Source organism: Ctenopharyngodon idella, chromosome 5 (genome assembly GCF_019924925.1).
Source record: "Ctenopharyngodon idella isolate HZGC_01 chromosome 5, HZGC01, whole genome shotgun sequence".
NCBI classification, from domain to species: domain Eukaryota; kingdom Metazoa; phylum Chordata; class Actinopteri; order Cypriniformes; family Xenocyprididae; genus Ctenopharyngodon; species Ctenopharyngodon idella.
Genome location: NC_067224.1, coordinates 39428824 through 39452446, shown reverse-complemented (window position 1 = coordinate 39452446; position 23623 = coordinate 39428824). Strand labels below are relative to the sequence as shown.

The 23623-nt window shown below is 35.7% G+C and overlaps 1 protein-coding gene across 2 annotated transcripts in view; it reads right to left on the bottom strand.

Moving 5' to 3' along the window:
- Positions 1–843: 843 nt before the first annotated feature.
- The window catches only part of lifra (LIF receptor subunit alpha a), a 31750-nt gene continuing 8970 nt past the window's right edge, over positions 844–23623 (bottom strand). For both annotated transcript variants that reach the window (XM_051895801.1, XM_051895800.1), the window contains exons 2-18: positions 22486–22625; positions 20714–20856; positions 17121–17274; positions 16283–16555; positions 14912–15041; positions 14055–14188; positions 13783–13928; positions 11562–11715; positions 11244–11308; positions 10900–11119; positions 9735–9917; positions 8034–8135; positions 7395–7541; positions 6892–7029; positions 6614–6710; positions 6213–6279; positions 844–4593 (exon numbers count right to left, since the gene is read on the bottom strand). In XM_051895801.1, coding sequence (XP_051751761.1) covers positions 4006–4593; positions 6213–6279; positions 6614–6710; positions 6892–7029; positions 7395–7541; positions 8034–8135; positions 9735–9917; positions 10900–11119; positions 11244–11308; positions 11562–11715; positions 13783–13928; positions 14055–14188; positions 14912–15041; positions 16283–16555; positions 17121–17274; positions 20714–20856; positions 22486–22552 — 2808 coding nt within the window. In that variant the 5' untranslated portion in view covers positions 22553–22625 and the 3' untranslated portion in view covers positions 844–4005. The remainder of the gene's footprint in view (positions 4594–6212; positions 6280–6613; positions 6711–6891; positions 7030–7394; positions 7542–8033; positions 8136–9734; positions 9918–10899; positions 11120–11243; positions 11309–11561; positions 11716–13782; positions 13929–14054; positions 14189–14911; positions 15042–16282; positions 16556–17120; positions 17275–20713; positions 20857–22485; positions 22626–23623) is intronic.

The window sequence follows — 23623 nt, the reverse complement described above, 5'->3', positions numbered from 1 at the left end:
ATAATAAATTGTACATACAGTATACAGTATATATATATATATATATATATATATATATATATATATTACATACATACATGTAACTTTTTATTAATATTTCTAAAAATCAACTGAATATCCATTTGAAAATTCTGTAAAAATAAATTGTTAAACAATTAATTTGATTCTTAAAATTATTTCAGTTGCGATCCTTTAGCTTTGTCTCCAAATGATGATCTCAGATAATCTTGTACACATTTCTAAAAGACTTATTTTATTTAATTATTAAATAATGAACATGAATAAAAATATCTGTATTTTCAAAAAGTTATATAGCTCTTATTGCTGCTTGTTTGAAAATGCATCAATTATCTTTTAAATTTTACAATCACAGCAACGGAAATATTAAATTGTGTGTTTTATTTGTAAAGGAGAAAGTCCATCATATCCATATATAATATATATATATATATATATATATATATATATATATATATATAATACAAGGACAGAACTGATGCATGTCAGAGCACCAATAAAACAAGAGAAGGCTGAAAGTTGTGGTGGGTTTATAGAGGTGAAAATGAGGACAACTGACCTACATCAGATGTTCCTCTGAATGTCTTCCTTCTTTTTACGAGCACTGCTGCCATCCTGTCTGGAGAAAACAAAAGCATTCTGCACATAATGACGATCAGGCCCATTTCAGACTGGAATAAGGGTAAAATGGAGAAAATATCACCAGGGGATTTACTGACAAAGCAAAATATTACTGCATTTTCCTGCACACAGCTTTCTCAATGCTATTACAGAAACAAAAACATGCAATGCAACGTCCAAAGGAAAATAATCACAGAAAAACAGTGTGGTTTATCTGGATTTATTGTCTATAATAATACAGAGTGCACAATATTAGTGTATTAGCAGAGTATAAAGAGCTCAGACGTCTGGATACAACCTTATTTTTTCTTACAAGTACGTGTTTACACACACTTATATAGTGTTTCTAATGATATTATTCCATATTTCTCATTCAAAGTTTATCTTTCCCCTCTCTGAACACTGAATGTGGAATCGGTCATGCATGCAAAGGCAACAACATTGTAATATTAATTAGTAAATATTAATTGGTACAATATTCCCAATGTGATGATGTTCATGCTCAAGAGAAAAGCTTATTTACATTAGTGTTAACATGATATTTACATTAACGCCTCATGCTTGTAGTGACATCCCATTGTGATCTCATCTTGATCACATATCGAAGTTGCTCAAATCTGATATATATCAGATTTCTCTCACTTTCTCCCTGTAGTGTAGCCTTTGAGATGATTTTGACAGCATATTTATCATTAGATCATTTAATGACACACTAATAAAGCTCATCTGGGCTATAAAATCCACAACTAAGGCTTTCTATGCATATTCTATAACAGTTTAAAAAAAACATTACATAGATAATGACATTTGTGCATTTCACATTCATACAAGCAAATAAAAAAATAAACATTAGTAGGCTTCTTTAAAAGATATCTACGTAGAACTGCAAAAATGACATATTAGTAACTACTTATTCCAACATAAAATCTTTCACAGTAGTGTTTAAAGCTTGAGCAACAGTAGATGCTGACCTATCCCATAATATTTCATAATCTTTCTCCTAATGACGTTCATCTAATGCCCTTTCAATCACATGCCACATTAGGAGTGTAATGACTGCTATCTGATGCTCTTCAAAGTCGACAAGAAATTGCATCGCAACCCATTTTACTTCCATTCTATGATGTCCCAGAGGAAAACAAGATATTCAACATGCAAAAAAATGTAAGGTGGGGCTTGATTTTATCTATCAGACATCGATTAGATGGTGAAAGTGGGTATTTCATGGAAGAATAGAACCAGACATGAATTAAACTATTGTTTAACAAGAACAGGTTAGTTTCAGAGGTGGAGCAACCTTATTAAAATTTGAAAAAAAAAAAAAGTCACAACAGCACACAGGAATGTGTATTAATAAAGTAAACAGGGTCGCTTTTGATTTCATGTCGACTTTTACCATTCAGGCTCAGTGTAGCGACATCATGTTGTCCTAAAGCGACGTATCTGTTGTTCTGACTGCTGCACAAGAATTTGGAGGACTAGCGATATGCACAGTGCTCAGGAAAAGGCCTTCACAGTAACGTTAAACACATAGCTCCCATATATCTGTATGTTAGAATAACAGGTTCCTCTGATGTCGGTAAGGCCAGTTGAAGTGATTTACCCTGTGGTCCATCCTAATGATGGGGAAACTGCTCTGAGAGAAGGTGCTGTTCTTTGGATATAATATAACTAAGCTCCCGAGGCACTGTGGTCATTTAAAACCCCATGATAAACTATGGAAACAAGCAGGGGTACACATACAAGCATCCTGGACAGACGCATCTAGGACTAGACATACGATAACACTTAGTTGAGTTTATACTGGGTGGTGCTATGCATGTGTGAGAGTTGAAGAGAGTCCCATATTCAAGGACTTTTAGGTGTGAAATACAAAGACGCATTCATAAAACTGAAAGGGTGCTTCACATATTGTACGGATAATGCCAATTTAAAATGTTACTGACCTTTGGAAAGCAAAAATGAAAAGACTAGAAAACACGGACTATATCCTGCAATCTGGATTATTAGACCAACAGCCATGTTAGACCATTTTTAGAGAATAGGGCTGCAATATTAATCGAAAGTAAACCAAATATGGCCTAGTGTGATTATCAAATTGCAAAGGCTGACCATGTGGTTTTCCACCAAAATAAAAGGTTGTTGGTTTAAAGTTTGAAAATAAAGAACTTAAGACAGCCATAACTATTAGTATTGTAATTTTACAGTTGTACTCTAAAATAAAACAATTCTAAAATTATTATAATCTTAATTGATGTTTTTATTTTACCGTGAAATATTACAATAGTAAAATTTCTTATTTTATTTAGTAGTATTAGTAGTAGCAGTAATAATAATAGTTATTATTTATTATTATTATTATTCAATAAAACGAATACTATTATTAGTCACATTGCTATACAATTACAAAATGTATGGCCAAATTGTGCAGCCCTACAAACAAGCACAGCAAATCTGGATTTTTTTTTTTTAAATCACATTTTAAAAATCGCAATCACAATTTTTCTTTAACCCACCCCTCTCCGAATTGTGAAGCCCTAGCCGAATGTATGTTTCAATATGATACTGATTGAGCATCAACCTCTAAACAAAAATACACAAAACTAGCTGCATAACATCCTTAAGTAACACTGAGTGTGTTTACATTCATTTTACACAGATGAAGCCGGAAACGAAAGATCATGTCAACACTTCAACAACTGTGTTTCTTAAACAGGGAAATGTCATAAAGGGTTTAAGCAAAACCCGAGATGCACGTTTCCCCATTCTGCTTTTCCTTTTGTTCTGTCAGCTTATTCAACGTGAACGTATCCGTTTACATTTACACCGAGACTGGAGAAAAAGTTGCTTGAGGCTACATAATAATTTTTAAAATCACCTGAAAATGGCGCAGACTTTGAGTACAAACCCTCAATGCATTGGTTTTGATCTTCTGAAATGCAAATCAGCATGTTTTACAGGATCTCCTACATTTGACTGCTACAAAACCGTTAAATTAAGAATGAAAAAAGAGCAGTGAAATGTTGGGCACAATATATTGCCATAAGGGTGTAGATTTACTGCGATCACTACAAAAACGCTGCAGAAAGAGGCACGAACACTGTTGTATGAACAAAAGTGGCGTTCCTAGGGGTAAACGTCATTATGCTCCGAGCGAGCAGAAGAAGATACGGCCACCTTCAGCTCTTCAGTAGTACTTCACCTCTCTGGCCAGTAACACAAGTCCTTGAGAAACAGTAGTGATGTTGATTATGCAATTGTGATCGATTTCCAGTAAGGGCACAAAGCCTAAAATGAACCGAAAACATCCTCATAAAAGGTGAATGGCACAAACTAACGTGAAAACATATGTGAAGTAGTGCGTTCTCAGGATTTTCCGGAGAGAAAACTGTGGAACCAGGTGCTGGAAGACTGTGGTTTCTCCTCAGAGGATTCTGGAATAAGGAACTGGGATGATGTGACCGACGTAGGGCTGCCAAGGGAACCACTAAAGTTTTCCGCCTCTGGAGAATCCAGCTGCCAGGAACACTGAGGTTTATAGCCTGTATTCAAGCCATCGTCTTGGAAGTCAGCATCGAATTCATCTTGCGGCTCGGCTGGATCCACGGCGGACTGCATTTGAGGCCTGTAACCTCCGCCGCCAGACGCCCCCTGTGAAGAGGTTGGGCTCTGGATGCCCGCGTAGGTGATTTCAGTCTGTGTGGAGCCCACTGAGGCGGTTGAGGAACCGGAGGAGTCTGAAACGTGGTTACTGTGGGAGCCGTCACCGACAACCTGATTGTAATATCTCAGGAGGGCCGGTTCATCGGAGTCTGTGTCTACCTCGATGTTGTCATTCTCAAACTCCTCCTCTTCCTCTGGTACCGGGACCAGACCCTTCTTACAGAAATCCCACTCTGGACTCTCCACAATGTGGACCAGACTGTGAGGAGAGGGCTTCACATCCAGAGGACCCTAAACACAAACAACAGAAATGCAATTTGAGGAATCATTCATGTTTGTAGCACAAAGTTATTAATAGTAATTAGTGTTGTCAAAAAATATCGATATTTCGATATGTATCGATACTGAAATATCTGAAACAGTTCCAATACTCCTCTTATGTCGTATCGATACATCAATACCAGCTGTGCGTTCTCACTCTCTTTTCTCTCCGACGGTGAATTGACACACACCCGCCTCCTCTAACTCATCTCATTCGCTTTGGTTGAATAGTGCTTGTATTGCGCATAATTTTAGTAATTCCAGCAGTGTTTGCGCTCACATCAAAAGCACACAAACCACAGATCTTTTTTAAGTGTTGTTCTCATAAAGCCGGCTCTCAAACAGCTAGCGAGTGCCAAATTGACTTCTTTTTCGTGGCTTAATGTGCTTAAACAGTCAAATACCCACAAAATTATGTCAAAATGTCCTTCTTGCCAAGTATTCATGTAAATACAGTCTGTTAACAGTTGTTGTGTAAAAGTATATTGGATCCGTGCAGCTCTTAAAGTGACAGCAGCCTAATAAACCTGCTGCCGTCTGTCATGTTAATCAAAAAACAAAAGACAAAGAGAAAATCACTCGCTGCTCTTGACTGAATAACTTTAACTTAAAAGCTGTGTGTCCACCACCTGTGGGTGCTTAAGAGCGCTTCAGCAGTGCTTCCCTTGCCATGATACAGAATATTCATGGGGGGTGTTATTCACATATAGTTTGTTTCTGTACTGTTTCTATATAAAAATGTCAATACAATTTAAAGTATTTGCTTTGGCTCTTGTTTTGAATGATTTTGTTCCGTTATTATGCTTCTTGTTGTTATCTGTTGACAATGTACAAGCAGAATGTGGTGGTTGGTCGGTGTTGTATTTGTCCTGTCCCTCCTCCACTGTGATTGGACGGCTGGGTACAAAGTGACAATGATGAGCGCTGCATTTTACCCAAAGTTGAACATTCTTTAACTCTCGGCGACCGGTAAAAAACGGCGAGCGCTCAGCACTTCAGCGTGAAATAGATGCTCAGCGCCTCAATACGCTCCTGCTGTTTTAAAAACACGACGCTCCCATTGAAAACAATTGGAAAAATACACTAGCCACGGGAAAAAAATGCTTTGGTGGACACAGGGCCTAATTGTAAGCATTAATCTGTTAAAATGAAAACTATCCAGTGTTATTTTACATTTGATTACTTTCATTTCTGTAGTATTTCTGACCTAAACACTACTGTTAGACCCACCTGAAAAACTTAAAGCCATGTTTATTTCATTTGTGTCTTTATTCTATTGTATTTATTTGTGCTATCGTTTGCAATTTATTTGCTCTTATTTTATTACTGTTTACTTGCCATTCGTTTATTATATGACTGTTTACTTGTCTTTTTTTTTTTTTTTTTTTGAAAATGTAATTCAACGATTCAAATAAAGCCTCCCTGGGCTGTGTGTAAGCTATTACAACAAAATGACTGAAATGATCAAAAAATTAAGAAATAATAACAAATCTGTATGGTGGTATATATGGCAGTTTTCCCCGTAGTATCGAAAATGGTATCAAATATCAATATTTTTCAAGGCATCGTATCACCATTAAAGGTTTTACCTGTGGGGACGACCAGTCTCCAGGTACTTTCGGTCCAGGAATTTCAGGATAGAAAGCTTTCTTTACCCTGGAATTAATTAAATAATACAAAACCATCAAGAAAACACTTTAATAACTGTTTTACATCAGTGTTGTTTTCATTAAAAACACAACAAAATTACTAAAACTGACTAAAATTTAAATGATTTGAAAATATAAGAATAAAAACTAATCCAAACATTCATATGCACTATTTTAGTATATTAACAATAACAAAATAACACTGATTGATCAGTAAGACTGAAAGAACACTGTCTGTTGTAGCACACATACTTTAAGCCATTTACTGTAGGTCAAAAGGATTTGATTAAGTGGCTTTTTAAATTATTTAACTTATTAAAAACACTTTAATAAAGTCCTACCACTCTCTCTTCTTGTAGCAGCAGATGCTGATGAGGATGAGACAGCAGAACATGGCTGCCAACGGCACAAGAATCCCAACAAACAACATGTCGGCTGCTGGATGAACAGAGAAAAGGAGAAGTTTAGGAGAAAGACATAATCTAATATGTTATCTGCAATATGAGAATTTACTAGTAGTTCTATTCAAGCAGTTAAAAAATAAAAACAAATGTTGACATTGATAGTAACCACTACAGATCAATGGCAGAATCTCTGAATTAGCATCACAATGTCTTACTGTCCATCTCAATTTTAATGGTAACAGTCGTCCCCATGTCTTCCCCAGCTGAAGTGTAGGCCTTCACTATGAACTTATACGAGCTCAGAGACAAACCCTTCACCCTGTATGACCGCACCTCAGGATCAGTGATGTTAGCTTGGAAAACAACCACAAGAGACAAGTATTAAAATATATAACAAAAGATAAAAGTTTTAGTAACACTTTACTATATAATGCATTATAAAGTAATTTAAATGGTCTCATGAATAATTGTAACCACAGTTATAATACACTATGTAATACTTATCTATTCATTGTTAAAACTTTAGAAAGTATAATGCATTAAAACTAGGGGTGTAACGGTACATGTATTCGTCCCAAACCGAACGGTACAGACGTCATTTCAGACGTGGATTCATTGATCAGTTAGTCATTTTGCTTGTACTAAAATGCAATAATAAAGCATTTCTGTTCTTATCAGCAGATGTTTTTTCTACTCACAAATGTGTGAAAGTGCTTACCAACAAGATCCAGACGTGCAGCATTTGCCAGGTAGATGGTGTATCCACGTATGAATCCTCGTTGGTGTTCCATCGCGGTGGCTTTCCAAGACAACAGCACATCCGAGCCAGTTTGATTGGCTGATAAATCAACTGACTGTGCAGGAACTACAGAAGATCAAACGAAAGAAGCCAAAATTATTTTGTGTAACTGTTTTTCAGATATTAGTAAGCAACAAAACGTAAAGCCATGGGCTCTTTTATATGTCCTGCCCCACCTTCCTGAAGGTAAACCTGTGTTTGTCTAACCGTTTCATGGGTTATTTAAACCAGTGGTTAACCAAAAAAATGACCAGATGCCAATTTTGCCTCAGTAAAAAAAGTCAAAAGCCATTTCACACAAACTTCCCATAAAATTGGTGAATTAACGTTTCCAGTAAAGGCGTAAATATGTTATTCACGCAAGTATTGGATGTCTGCGTTTTATATCATTTACATAATGCTCTCATTCACATGCCTCCACAAAATGATTAATGACTTGCCAGCATTTTATCAACAAGTCTTGCAGGACTTCTAAGTGGAAAAATGTTGTCGAATTTACAGCAAAGGCTGTATGTGTGAAAGCGCCTTATTAGCGGCGAACAGCAGTGGTTCTCTTACTCATTTCCTGTGAGTATCCCTGCCATCTCTGCAGAAGCGTTGCAGCGCCGGTTGAGAGAACATACACGGATATGGTGTACCTCACTCCTTCCTCCAGAGAGTCTGAAATCAGCAGAGACTGATCAATCAACAAGGCGCATGGAAAAAACATTCAGTTGTGGTGTAAACAAAGCATGAAGAAATTCATTGCCATTGCATCGGAAATAACAAAATATCAAACCAACTGTCATGTATGTTGAAGAAAGACAGCACAAGGACATTTTTCAATCAAAACATTTGACAAAAAGATGTTTGTTAGGTTTTTAAATTAAGTACTTGTGTAACTGTGCTTAGTGGAACAGTTACAGTAGTTATTATTATGCTAATTTAAAGTATTGCAATTTTGTTTTGGAGTCTCCTACAATAGATTCACATGCATTCAAGGACAAAGAACCCTTTTCTCATAATATTCATTGCAGCAGCATCACCTCTTTTCCCACAGTGTCTGAAACAGTTCGATAAAGGATTCAGTCACTCTGAACCCCTCCTTTCTGAGAGCCTGCTCTGCTCTGATTGGTCAGATGGCCCAGTCTGTTGTGATTGGTCTACAGTGCGTGTCTAAACGAAACTAAACGCCCATTACCATACATGAATTTCAGCTCCAGAGGCTTACTCAGCACTTGTAAACAGTGATACGAACTGTATCGACGCCAGTGGGCGCTCTTGTGCAGAAACTCCAAATATGCCCTGCCGCAGAAGTAGATAACACGCGTCATATCACTGAAACTGAATAAACAGAAGATTAAAACGTTTTGATTGATTAAACATGACTAATAAACACATGACTGCCTTATTCTGTGTAAGAAGCCACATCATTTCACAGAAGGATGCTCAACTGTCGTTATTAAGTGAGTTTGGAGTAAAAACATGTTATTAAATGTTGTCTTTTGTTGGACAAGATGTTAATAAATGCTTCTCATGTCTGGAAAGATGTTTGACGCGTGTTGCTTTTTCAAATGTACATTATAAGCGATTCAAACTCGAAATGCTTTCAGATGGATTAGCATTTGGAGCCATAGTTCATTGACAAGCTGTGCATAAAAAAAAATAAATAAATAAATCGCAGCCTTTGCGATTTCATAATCGCACTAAGAATCACGTTTAAACGATAATCGCGTTTAAGTTCAATGTTATTTTTCGTATTGTGCGATAAATCGTGCAGCCCTAGTGGCCATTATGCAAATTTGTTACAAACCTACATGGGTTTGAGCAGGAAGTAAGGCTGGAATTACTAACGACTCATTTCAGGCTGTTCAGAATTGTTTCTTTCTTTTGGAAGACAATAACTTATCTGCAGACCTTTTACACACTACATGAAAGGTAATATCTGAAAAAGAAAAAAAAACATACTAGGGGACATTAATGTTATGAGCACTAAACCTGTGGTTCCTCTGCTCAGACACCTGTGTGAACTTGAGAGGAACTTCATACATCCACTAAAAATCACCAAAAACACCAGCTGATTCAAAGACATTGAGTCAGTGAAGAGAAAAGATCTTACAGCATTAGAGAACAGATGGTTTGGTATTTTATTATCTAATGCAATGGAATTCAGACATTTTTATGTGACCAAATACTTTTAGGGTTTTTAATAAAAGAACAGGAAATTTAAAAAAAAATTCCAATAGATAAGTCACTTGTAGATGAATTTAAAGGACCCACCTGGCTTCACAGTGAAGCTGCTTTCTTTTTCTGGAACTTTCTCCCAGTTAACAGGGCACAGCCCACTGCAGCTGGTCGGGACCCACTCCACCACATACCCTCTGCTTGCACTGGCATTTGGCTGCCAGGAGAGGTTAAATGTTCCATTTGTGCCAAGCAGTTTAGACGCAGACAGCGGGGAATCTACAGGAAAAATGACCAAATACAAAACACATGTAGTTTAACACTAGTCTGTCTTTTTGTTTATTATAACTGTCAACGGATTAAAACAGTTAATTGCAATACATAGCATTGAGTGCCAAAGTGCGACTCGAAAAAACTTAATTACTTAGAATTAATTTGATACGGAGCCCTGGACATGACATTCAGGAAAAAAATATTTCTTGGCCATGAATTAACAATTCATTCCCACGACTTATTAATACGTCAGAATGTTTTATTCCCTCATTTTAAGTAAATCGTGAGCACAATATAATAATTCATATTCTTGATTTACTAAATCATGGCCACGTTGTAATTATTTGTTCTCTTGTTTTAGTTAAATCAAAATGAGGGAATGAATTAGTTCAACAAGGCCACAATGTACTAAAACGAGGGAATGAATTATTATATTGTGCGCATGATTTACTTAAATCCTGGGAACGAATTCTTAAAAGGCCATGATTTAGCTAAAACAAGTGAACAATTTAGGAAATTGCCATGATTTACTAAAATGAGAGAATTAATTCTTAATTTGTGGTCACAATATAATATATATATTTTCTTGACATGTCATGTGTATATTTGTATTCATGTTATCTATCAACATTATGTACAGCGTCCTTGGGTTCTTTAAAGGCGCTATATAAATAAAACATATTATTATTATTATTATGTGCTGGGGCTCCGTAATCTGAAGTTTAGTTATTTGAATGCAATTTTTACATAAAATAGCCATAAAGAAGGTCTTTTTTTCTAATCTACTGAGTTTCAACAATTCTGATCAATCAGAAATCACACAGAATAGACTGAAATAGTTTTAATGTCAAAGTAGCCATGTTCACTGATATATAATTTATATATATATATATATATATATATATATATATATATGGTAAACTCAAATATGATGCACAAAACACTTTAGCAGTCTGGTAGCTGAGGAAATGTCCCATACTCAATCTACCTGCTCTGTATGCTGGTGTGGTCACAGTGGAAGGCTGAGAGAGACCAGCTGGGTTTTGTGCTGCCACGGCAACGGTGATGTCACTGCTGTTGTTAAGGATGATGGGATAGTTAAATCTCTCAGGAGGAAGAGAAACTGTCGTCCACCCATCTTCCTCTGCTGAGCTCTGAGAAACCTTGTAGCCGACTAATGCACCGTGACTTTTTCTCACAGACAGCGGCTGAATGAAAAGAGGCAGATTGCACCATGTTTACTTAAAACAATAAAATGTCATTCAGTTTTATGACATAAGCTGTGTTTCATATTCTAGATTATGGCAAATGTAAAACAATGGTTGTTCCTACTTTCCAAAGAACAAGTCCTGTGTTACTGCTGTTCATCCAGACCCAGACATCAAGAGCATCAGGACCTGAAAATGCACAGACTTTGTTATAGATCTTTAGAAACCTGATATATCTTAATAAATAATAAACATAAAAATAACAGGAAATGATGTAGAAATCAGGGTAAACAATTAAGAAATGACACAGTGTTTAAGAGCATGTGCGTGATTGAACATAATACATCTGACCTGTCATATGTGGTGACTAAGTAACAGACAAAGTAGACTAAATCATTTTAGATTTATTATTAATTTCCTGCAAGTTATTTTAATCACTCACGGTCCATTTTTGTGTGGATCCTGTAGGGGGCGCTCTCATCCCCCCACTTCCAGAAACCATGCTTAGACCCGCATCGCACAGTCACAGTGAAGTCCACATCTGGCCACAAGCCCTCCAGCATCACAGATGTCAGACCTGTTTCACTGTAGTTACGCTAAAGACACACAGAGAAATATCAGCACATCGGTTAGAAATCAGTAGCCATTTTTAAATATTATGTAACAGACCTACATGGAATAGGTTAAATAACCATTTTGATTGGATAAACTGATTTACAAAACATCATTGCTAATAGTTTAAAGTGTGCATCAAAAATAAATACAAATGATGCATCAAAAACAGGATTAAAAAAAGAATGAAGAAAACATTGCAATAAAAGGAAAAGTAACTCGTCATTTATTCCACCATCATATCATTTTAAACTTGTACAGTCTTCTTTCAAACACAATTTTGTTTTCAATATTTTGCAGAGCATATTGAAAAGCATGAATAACAATAACCAGAGCTTGACATTAACACCCGCCAGCCCACCAAAAGCGGGTGGATTTGAGCAGCGGAGTAAAATGCAGTCACTCCTACTAGCTACTTTGGAGGGTTGACATTTTTAATATTTACATTTTTCAGTTGTAGTCTTTTAAAAAGGTACCTGAAATAATAAACTAAGTGCAACGTAGTGTTGTCAAAAATATAGATTTTTCGATTACAATGAAATATTCAGGGATGCAAACAGGTAAGGGGTAAAAAAGGTGAGAACATTGCGTGGGGCGGGGGCATGCTCCGCACAGATTTTTTTTTTTGCTTTATGATATCTGCTTTACATGTTCATTTGTAGTTACTTTAAGGGATTTTTTTATTTATTTTTTATTACCTTATATGTCCAAAACTAATTTTTCACAGAAAAAAAAAAAAAAAAAAAAAAAAATTTATACATTTGGTCAAAATCTCATGTTATCAAAGATGAAGTGCTATGCAGGCTATTTAAGGCAATATGGGCTGATTAGACGGCAATACTGAGCTGAACTGCAAACTGTTCTCTCTTACCCTCTCTCTCTTCACAGTTCCCACATCTCAGACCTCAAATACATAAAATATTACCCTTTATAGACAGTTTTAAAGTAAAGACTAAAGGAAGCACTGTACAGTACTTTCTGAAACCAGTTCTTTATTTCTTTATTTATTCCCCCCCATGCAAATGGATCTATGCAAATCCCATAGGTGAACTATTTTGATCTCAAAAAGGTGAGTTGCCACAGAAAGGTGAAAAGTTTGAATATCTGAAACGCTTCCAATACTCATTTTCCTCAGAATAGATACATGATACCAGCTGCGCTTTCTTTCTCTCTCCCATCTCTCAGACAGCGAGTTGACACACAAACCCGCCTCCCCTCACTCACTCGTTTTTCGTTATGTGCACATAAAGCCGCCTCTCAGAACTAAATTGAGTTCTTTTTCAAACAGTCAAATACAAAAAACAACAACAAAAAAAGTCAAAATGCTGCTCCTGCCGAGTATTCACGTAAACAGTGTTTTAAATGAATGTAAACAGTTGAGAAAGAAAACGCATGTGTAACAGTACAATGGATCCATGCGTCAGGTCTTAAAGTGACAGCAGCCTAATATACCTGCTGCCAAATTATGAGATAATATCAAAAATATCTATATGGCAGTTTTTCCCCATTGTATTAATGTCAAAATTGTGGCCAGTGAAAATGCTGAGTGGCTAGTAACTTTGGAAAACCACCAGTCACAGAGCTGGTGAGCAAAAAAGCTAATGTCAAGCCCTGACGATAACAATACGCACCACAAACATTTCCTGAAGCCGTACAATAGGTTTATGTGAGGAACAAACTGAAATTAAATCATTATTCACTGACAATTGTTCATTAAAAAAAATGCACTTGTGCAAATTAAATTTGAGAGCTATGGCTGAGGGGAAGATTTTCAGCGAATGATTAAAATGTACAAAGCTATTATACGACTTTAGACAACTTGTACAAAAGTTAAACAGACTACTTTTATGGTGTTTTATTGCATTTTTTGAGGATAAGCATTATGCACCTTGCATTTTTGTTTTGTCTTAATTTTCTCAAAATAAAAGTTGGTGTTTTCTTGAGTAAATGATGTCAAAATTTTATTTTTTGGGTGAACTACCCCTTTAACTCCAAGACCAAACAAAAAGCATGCAGGGTTCTGGGAGCTGAAAGCTGAGCAGTGAACTTACTGTTCTGGAAAGTTCATGGCCGATGAGCTGCAGCTGGCAGACCATCTCCAGCTTTTTATACGCCGCCACAGGCCAACTCCACTGCAGTGTGGCGTTCCACGCCTTGACTTTGACCGCTGTCACATTTGCTGGAGCCAACAGATGTACTGGAAGAGAGACAAAACCGTCAGAGAAAAGTTCTCACTCATAAGAACATTAAGACACAGTCACTCTGACTCTATTTATAATGTTGATATACTCAATTAAAAGGAGAACGTATTGAAATGTGGTACCGCGGTCAGTGAGTTGGGCGGAGTCAGTAAGCCGAACTGTTCCAAGAGTATTTCGAGCCACCAGAGTCCAGTTGTCCTCCCAGACCTTCGAACTACACCAAGAGGTATTCCCATCATTAGTCACCAAACAGTCCCTGCGGACAGAAATAGGGCTTATAAAACCTAGACGTTCATTCATTTCGAGAGGAAATGGTCCAATAATCACATTAAGTTAATAATAAGTTGATAATAATAAGAAATGTTTCTTGAGCAGCAAATCAGCATATTAGAATGATTTCTGAAGGATCATATGACACTGAAGACTGGAGTAATGATGCTGAAAATTCAGCTTTGAATTGCAGGAATAAATTACATTTTATAATATATTACAATAGAAAACAAGTTATTTTAAATTGAAATAATATTTCACAATATTACTGATTTTACTGTATTTTTGATCAAATAAATGCAGCCTTGGTGAGCAGAAGAGACTCTTTCAAAAACATCACATAATCAGACTGAATGAATTGACCCTAAACTTTTGTATGGTTGTGTATGAAACATTTATTATTACAACTTATTATTATAATAAATAATTATTAAATAATTGATATGCATTTATAAATATTCATATAAATTTACATGAATACTACTCACTGCTGTCACATCAGACAAGAAATGGCACATTAATTAGATTAGAACATTAATGGAATTCTTGGATTAGCAGTAAAAATAAACATGACAGAAGTATCCTTTTCCATCTCATTTAATGTGGTTTGCTGTTTGGTGATCTTTTTATGTACCAAGGACATTACGGTCCTGAGCGCCAAATGCTATAGTGTATGTGGTCAGTGGTTCCTGTGTAGTGTGTTTCTTGCCTTCCATTAAGGGTGTAGTTAGTGCGGTTGATCTTTCTTTTCAAGTGAGTGTCACGTCCTTTCCTCCAAGAACATTTTGCGGATGCCAGGTCCCGCGTCTCGCAGACCAACCCTTCATCTCCCGGCGGATCTACAGCAATTAAAGCCACATGCAAGTTGCTCTTTAACACTGCACAGCAATCATCTACTGCCAGTCATTATGCTAAAAATGAACACTCAAATTTTCCTGTTTTCTGAAGTTGTATGTGCATTTTACAGTGGTGGATTTACGTTTATAGAGCTTATATATCATAATATTTTGGCAAACCACTTGTAAAGATAAATTGAAGGGTTAGTTCACCCAAAAATGAAAATTCTGTCATTAATTACTTACCCTCATGTCGTTCCAAACCCGTAAGACCTTCAATCATCTTCGGAACACAAATGAACATATTTTTGTTGAAATCCGAGAGCTGACTCCTCCATAGACAGCCATATAATTACCACTGTCAAGGCCCAGAAAGGTACTAAAGACATCGTTAAAATAGTTCATGTGACAACTGTGGTTCAACCTTAATGTTATGAAGCGACGAGAATACTTTTTGTGCGCTAAAACAAAACAAAAATAATTTTTTTTTTATTCAACGATCTCTTTTCTTCCATGTCATTCTCCTATGCTGTTGACGTAGGTGAACACAGTGCAGAGCTTCTTTGTTTACATCCAAACGCCGATTCAGTATTGGCAGATGCTATACATGTGAGCAGCACGATGCATGCGTGTGATGCTGACGCAGGAGCCGGCCAATAATGAGTCGGCATTCTGACGTAAACACAAAAGCTCTGCACTGTGTTCACTATGTCAACAGCATAGGAGACTGACATGGAAGAGAAGAGATTGTCGAATAAAGTCGTTATTTTTTGCCGCACAAAAAGTATTCTCGTTACTTCATAACATTAAGGTTGAACCTCTGTAGTCACGTTGACTATTTTAACAATGCCTTTACTACTTTTCTAGACCTTGAATGTGGTAATTTTGTTGCTTTCTATGGGAAACCTCACAAATTTTATCAAAAATATCTTAATTTGTGTTCTGAAGATGAACGAAGGTCTTACGGGTTTGGAACAACATGAGGGTGAGTAATTAATGACAGAATTTCATTTTTGAGTGAACGAACCCTTTAAATTGTAAAAGTATTTCAAAATATTACTATTTTTACTGTATTTTTGATCAAATTTGGTGAGCAGAAGATTCGTCTTTTAAAAACATTAACCCTAACCTAGACTTCTGAATGGTAGTGTATATAATTATAAATATTTAATACACATTTCTTCATATTTCTTATATTTAGCATAATATATATTTAGATATAAATTGATATGAATTATACTCACAGCCTACAAACACCACAGCTCCTGTGAGGGTAAACACTGGGGAACAGCAGACCACGTTGGTGCCCGTGTTGCCAGATGCTGGCTGGTTGGTTACTGTGATGGCATAAGTTCTTCTGCTCAGACGTGTGGCGCTCATCTGCTGACCCATGTACATGATATCTTTGAAATCAACCTTCTCCTTAACAATACAGCAGAAGGTCATGTTACTGCCCACAGGAACCACCTTATCCTGGGGATACATGTAAGAATCAGACTTCTCAGGAATATCCGACCCTAGAGACAAAAGAATGAGGGTGAGATAGCAAGAATTTGGTAAATGGTTTAAATAACTTAAAGTTTTCTTTAAAGAAGATTTTTTTTCTAGTGTATCCAAAGAGCAACATCAAAACAGAAAATGTCCTTTTATAGCTTTCAAAACAGCTCCAAGCGTCGAAACAAAACTATCTGGTACAAAATTAGATCACTGCCGTTATAATCAACGGATGTGTCTACGTTTAAAAATGGCAGTTCCTAATTTTGTCTCACTGCACAGCTACTACAGCAACTTTATTTATCATGTCTGTCTGAAATAAAACATCTTTAGATCATAAATATCATATTTGTTAAATAATTAACAAATAAAACTATAAATTGAAATAACTTTTGACTGTCACAGTAGAGCCAGCTTAAGCTCATGAAAGGATACAGACAGTGAATTAAATGACTTTGGATGCTAAAATAAACAAGGACCACAAAGTGCTATGTTTGTTTGTGAGCTGATTTTAAGAAAGGTTTGCAGATGCCCAGGCCGCGCACCGGTTTCAAGCCCAGCACCATTTTGGAAGTGTTTTTTTAGTACCTGGAATGGTCTGAGGGGGGCTCCACTGGCTGACCGACTGCTGGTTTCGTGCTCTGATTTGCACTGAATGAGAAGTGCACTCCAAGGGTAACGACGAGTGCCAGATCCAAACACGCTGTCCTGTTACAGGATCTGCTTTAACTGCCACCGTCTCCTACAAATTAAAACAGAAAATTTGCATTCATACATTTGGATGCAGTGATTTACACTGCACTCACATTTTATTAGTTCATGCATTCCCTGAGAATCAACAAAGAACTATGCTCTACATTATGAAAGTGAAAAAGCAGTTTTGACCCCTCACATCTTAACGTCAGCATTAGCAACTCGATTCAATTCCATAATGTGATTCTGAGTGAAACAACACTTAGTGACAACTGTAGGGTAAGACTTGATTTAAACCATCTGCATTTGACTGGAATGGTAAAAGTCAGAATAGTGTGTAACCGTTGGGTTCCAGAAACAAAAATATCATTAATTTTTTTCCATAATTGATTTTTAACAATAACTTATAAACCTTTAAAGACAGACCTACAATGAGCTCAGAGGTTGTTGATCGATGATATAAGCTTTTGTTGAAGCCTTCATTTTTGGGTCATAGTTGGTACCTTCATGGTCAAAAGTGACAGAAGCCTTGAAAGGTAACTTTTTTTTTTTTCTTTAGGAAAATCAATGTAATTTTTGTTCAATAAAATTTTTTGATTTTCATTTAGAATTTTGGGGTGATTTTATGATACTATGCAATATTTATACAATTTATACAAAAGCTATTTTTTTCATTAAAATTAACATTAAAAAAAAGTAATTATTTTTCAATAAATCCAATATTTCAGATTAACATATCTGAATCATGTCCACGATTTTTTTCTGTGTTCACATATCTAATGCGACAAAAGTCTCCAAGTGTCATCCCATTCTGATGAAGCAAAAAACATTTTTTCCATTAATTTCCTAAGTTGGTCATTTTTGACCGCAAATGTACAAAGTGTTACTTTTTATTTTTCGACCCTTTAACATATCCGAACCATATTTTTTTTGTGTTCACATAGCTAATGCGACAAAAGTCACCAAGTGTCATCCCACTTCGATGAAGCAAAAAAAAAAAAAAAAAAAATTAAACTTTTTTTGGTCAAAAATGTTTTGGTTAGTTCTGACCAAAGAGGCCCAGAGGGTTTTAAAAGAATAGTGTTGTAACAGCAGAATGGTGAAAAACTCATTTACCCATAATTCTGCAAAAAAAAAACAATCTTAAGCTGTGTGCACACTATACGATTTATAGTAGTCCTTTACGATTGTTGTTTGTCAGACTGTACGAACATGATCCTCATGTCACACTGTGGGATCTCAGCTGTCCTATATGTCAGACTGCACGACAGTCAAGACGCGTTAAAAACGGATGTGCGCATGAAAACTTGTCCAGAGTTTTACATCATCAACCCACACACATTCGGTGACAGTGAGCTGCATTACACGCGGGACTGAAATGGTGGCTAACAAAGACATCTCTAGCGTTAATTTTGATCATAGGAATCTTTTAAGATTCTCAAAATTTGTCTCAGACGACCAAATCGTGGCCAAAATCACACAGTGTGCACCTGCCTTGTGCGAGTTTGGCCACAATTTGGTCATCTGAGACAAATTTCGAGAATCCTAAAAGATTTCTATAATCCTAGGCTAAAATCTGTAGTTTTTGATCGCTAGTTTGACATGTTCACAGACAGCCGATTAATGACCGTTGCGATCAAATTTTACCTCCGACGAAATTCTGGCAGTGTCAGAAGATTTGGCACACAGTCCTGCAGTGTGACTTCTCCTACGACGAATGTCAAATTGCCTTCGTTTTTCAAGACAAGCCATGATCAAAATTAACACTAGAGATGTCTTTGTTAGCCACCATTTCAGTCCCGCGTGTAATGCAGCTCACTGTCACCGAACGTGTATGGGTTGATGATGTAATACTCTGGACAACTTTTCATGCGCACATCCATTTTTAACAAGTCTTGACTGTCGTACAGTCTGATATACAGGACAGCAGAGATCCCACAGTGTGACATGAGGATCATGAACGTACAGTCTGACAAGCAACAATCGTAAAGGACTATTATAAATTGTACAGTGTGCACCCGGCTTAAGAATCGTGACAACTAAGCAAATGTTGCCAAAAGAAGTCTTTAGCTCCCTTGAAGCACAGCAAATGATGCAATAGTCAGTCATAAACTACTTTAATATCTGTATATATATTTTGCAATGAATGTAAAAGCATATATATATATATATATATATATATATAAAAATGTACGTAACATATAATCAAATTTAAACAAATTGTATATCACTGTCAACGCTTCATAGAATTGTAGTTCTTTCCCTCATTAAAGCTGTTAAGTCCACAGTATTATACCTTTTTGTCTGATTTTCAAACACTTTTGTGCTTCAAATCAAAGTTTGTGATGCTGTGATTCATCTTGTGGCAGGTTGGTTTGGTTCATGTCATTGCTTATAACTCTTAAACAAAGACTTTTTTTAAAATCCTTATAGAAAAAAAAAAATGAATGGAAAATTCTTCCAGAACTAAGGTCGCTGAAAAAGTGGGCGGGCACTAACAGACTCTATGGAGCTGAATGAGAGTTTGCATTGGATTGTGGGTGAGCTACTCCCTTCCACTTTTAACAGGGACGTGGATGATGAAGATCAAATTCACTCTCCAAAGCATCTCAAAATATCCCGTAATGCTTTTTATTATTATTTGCTATTATCACTGGAAACTGTATGGCTGTAATTTCCTGTTAACTATCAGCAATATTTTAGAAAGGCATTATTTTCCCTCTAGCCAAAAAACATCAGCCCAAATAGAAAGGCGTTTTAAAAGGGTTTTTTTCCCCCCTGTTTTTGATGAAAAATATGGAATAACGTGCACTGATGAATTGTACACAATAAGACCAAGAACTCAAACTATGAAAGTAAACACATACAATCTGATTTCATGCTGACTTCAAGGCAAATACATCAGATCTATCGACAGGGTCTGTGGCATGCCGTCGATTACCACAGGAAGTCATTTCGACTCAACCCTCAGTTAAAAAGGAACAGTAATGCAATTACAATGAAAGGCCAGCAGATATTGTTTTCTGTGGTAATCAACAGTGTGCCGACAGAGTTGCATTCAGCCTTTAAGATTGCTTTATGGGCACAGATGGAATAATAATACATCCAAATAAGCAAAATATATTTTGCAATATGCGCAGACTAACATTGACCAATCAATTCCAAAACAAGTCAGACATGAATGGAATCACTATCATAACATGTAGCTCTAATCTCAAAGTCCCAGTCGGTGACTCATATGAGATAGGAAACACTGAGCGAAGAAACTGGTTTGAGTGTATTTGCATTTAATCCCTTGTTATTGAACTAAAGGTGGAACTGTATTGTTGTAGGGTTAGGTTAGGTTAGGTTAGGGTTAGGAATGATTTTCCAGTAATATTTCCCAGTGATTTATGGCACACACCCAATTGCATACTTCAACACTAACCAACTAAAACACAGATTAACAGTCGACATGACATCAACGGAAGAGATGTAAGAGTGCTTACATTTAACACCACATTCATGAACTCGGTGTGGAAAATCTCGATGTCAAAAAGCGATGAGTCACTCTGCCATGTCAATGTAAGAGTCTGTGCAGGTAAATCAGGCTGTAGTGTTAAACCATGGGGCACAGGAAGTTCACCCAGACCTGTAACATTACAAAAAGAGAGAAGAAATGACTTGGACATTCATTTCAGTTGGTGTAAACCTGTAATGAATTAAACCTTCTATAATTTATGACTGTATAACAGTACAATCACTGTTTTCAACATTGATTACACTACCGGTCAAAAGTTTGGACACATTACTATTTTTAATGTTTTTGAACGAAGTCTCTTATGCTCATTAAGGCTGCATTTATTTCATAATAAATACAGAAAAAACAATAATATTGTGAAATATTATTACAATTTAAAATTATGGTTTTCTGTTTTAATATACTTTAAAATATAATTAATTTCTATGATGCAAAGCTGAATTGTCAGCATCATTACTCCAGTCTTCAGTGTCCTTCAGAAATCATTGTAATATGCTGATTTATTATCAATGTTGGAAACAGTTGTGCTGCTTAATATTATTTTATAACCTGTGATACGTTTTCAGGATTCTTTAATGAATAAAAAGTTAAAAAATATCAGCATTTATTTAAAATAGAAATCTTTTGTAACAATATACACTACTGTTCAAAAGTTTGGGGTCAATCATTTTTTTTCTTTCTTTTTTTTTTGAAAGAAATTAATACTTTTATTCAGCACAGATGTGTTATATTGATAAAAAGTGATAGTAAAGATATATTATATTGTTAGAAAAGATTTATATTTTGAATAAATGCTGTTCTTTTTAACCTTTTATTAATCGATGAATCCTGAAAAAAGTGTCACAGGTTCCAAAAAAATATTAAGCAACACAACTGTTTTCAACATTGATAATAACTGAGTATCAAATCAGCAAATTAGAATGATTTCTGAAGGATCATGTGACACTGAAGACTGGAGTAATGATGCTGAAAATTCAGCTTTGCATCACAGAAATAAATTATATTTTAAAGTATATTAAAATAGAAAACCATAATTTTAAATTGTAATAATATTTCACAATATTATTGTTTTTTCTGTATTTATTATGAAATAAATGCAGCCTTAATGAGCATAAGAGACTTCGTTCAAAAACATTAAAAATAGTAATGTTTCCAAACTTTTGACCGGTAGTGTATAATAAGAAATGTTTCTTGAGCAGCAAATCCGCATATTAGAATGATTTCTGAAGGATCATGTGACACTGAAGACTGGAGTAATGATGCTGAAAATTCAGCTTTGAAAACAGGAATAAATTACATTTAAAAGGTATTCAAATAGAAAACAGTTATTTGAAGTTGAAAAAATATTTCACAATATTACTGCTTTTACTGTATATTTGATCAAGTAATTGCAGCCTTGGTGAACAGTCAAAAACATTTAAAAAAAAAAAGTACTGACCGCAAAAATTTGAATGATAGTCTAAATGTCAGAGAATTTTGAAATATTATGACATTATATTACAGTTAGAGTTAGGTTACTTCTTTCAAAAACATTTAAAAAAATCTTAACCTCAAAATTTTGAATGGAATAAAATGTATTGATACATTTTATTTTCTAGGTGTCAAAATTACACTAACACTAAATTTAATCAGGATTACAACATGTTTCATTAATGTCATTTATTAATGTAATCCGAGTTAAACCTGGGGTGACTAGACAGAATTCTCTAACAATCTGGCTAGGAATTTGATGACACTCACCATTCTGCGCTTGAGAGCGTAAGACCCCGAGGCTCAGCAACAGAGCCAGAATCACCCAGCCCTGCATACTGACCAAACCAGATACCGCTTATTAAAGAAAGAGCAGAACACAGCCGAGACCTGGAGGTCAGAACCCACACCTACAACAAAACACAAAAAAATAGAGGTTAAAGGTTGAAATCAGTTTCAGGATGTAAATAAATTCTTTTATTTGTGAAAAAGTTCTGATCTGGAGGGCTAAACATAATCTGGAAAACAAAATTAATAACAGCTTGCAATTGTGATACTGAATCAACGTATTGATGCATTGAACATCATTTTTCTACATTTCCATCATTATCAACTTTTTTGAATTGCACTAACTTTTAGCATAAATCTCACAAAAACATGCCGGTTTCAAACTTCGCAAAACCAAAAAGTAAAATAGGAAATCATACTACATTATATTTTCATTCTCAGGACCATTAACACATTTTTCCTCACATCTAATCTGTACTATAATGTGTCTGAACATTTTTTGTATTTTACATTATTCTCAATGGTATCATCATTACTGTAATACATTGTCGTGAAAATAACGTAAATGCATTTACAGACATTTATATATTGTTATATGATGTGTACTTCAATCTTAACTCCTTTAACTTTATTATTCATTATTTTCTGGTTAGGTAAAGTAAGTCAAATCTGACCTAAATCATACGCATTCAATTGATAAAGAGTCCTTTGCAGTCAGTCCTTGCTTGTGGAACTGTATTCCACTCCAAGTTACTTAAAGTGCCCCTATTATGCTTTTTCGTATATCACCTTTCATGCAGTGTGTAATATAGCTGTTTAAAAAATTTGCATAATGCCAGTCTATGGTTTTCATTGGCTGTCTGCGAACAACATCTACTTTGACCCGCCCTCAAACACTGTAGTTGTAGTGGAGACTGGAAGAGTTTATTTCGTGTTGTTGACAATAGGCATTTCGTTTTCCGACATGTGGTGTGAGCAGTAGACTAATCACAACAGACTGGGCCATCTGACCAATCAGAGCTTCAGAGACTGAATCCTTTTGTCGAACTGTTTCAGACACTGTGAGAAAAGAGCTGATGCTGCAATGTATATTATGAGAAAGTTAAAGTGTTTTTTGACC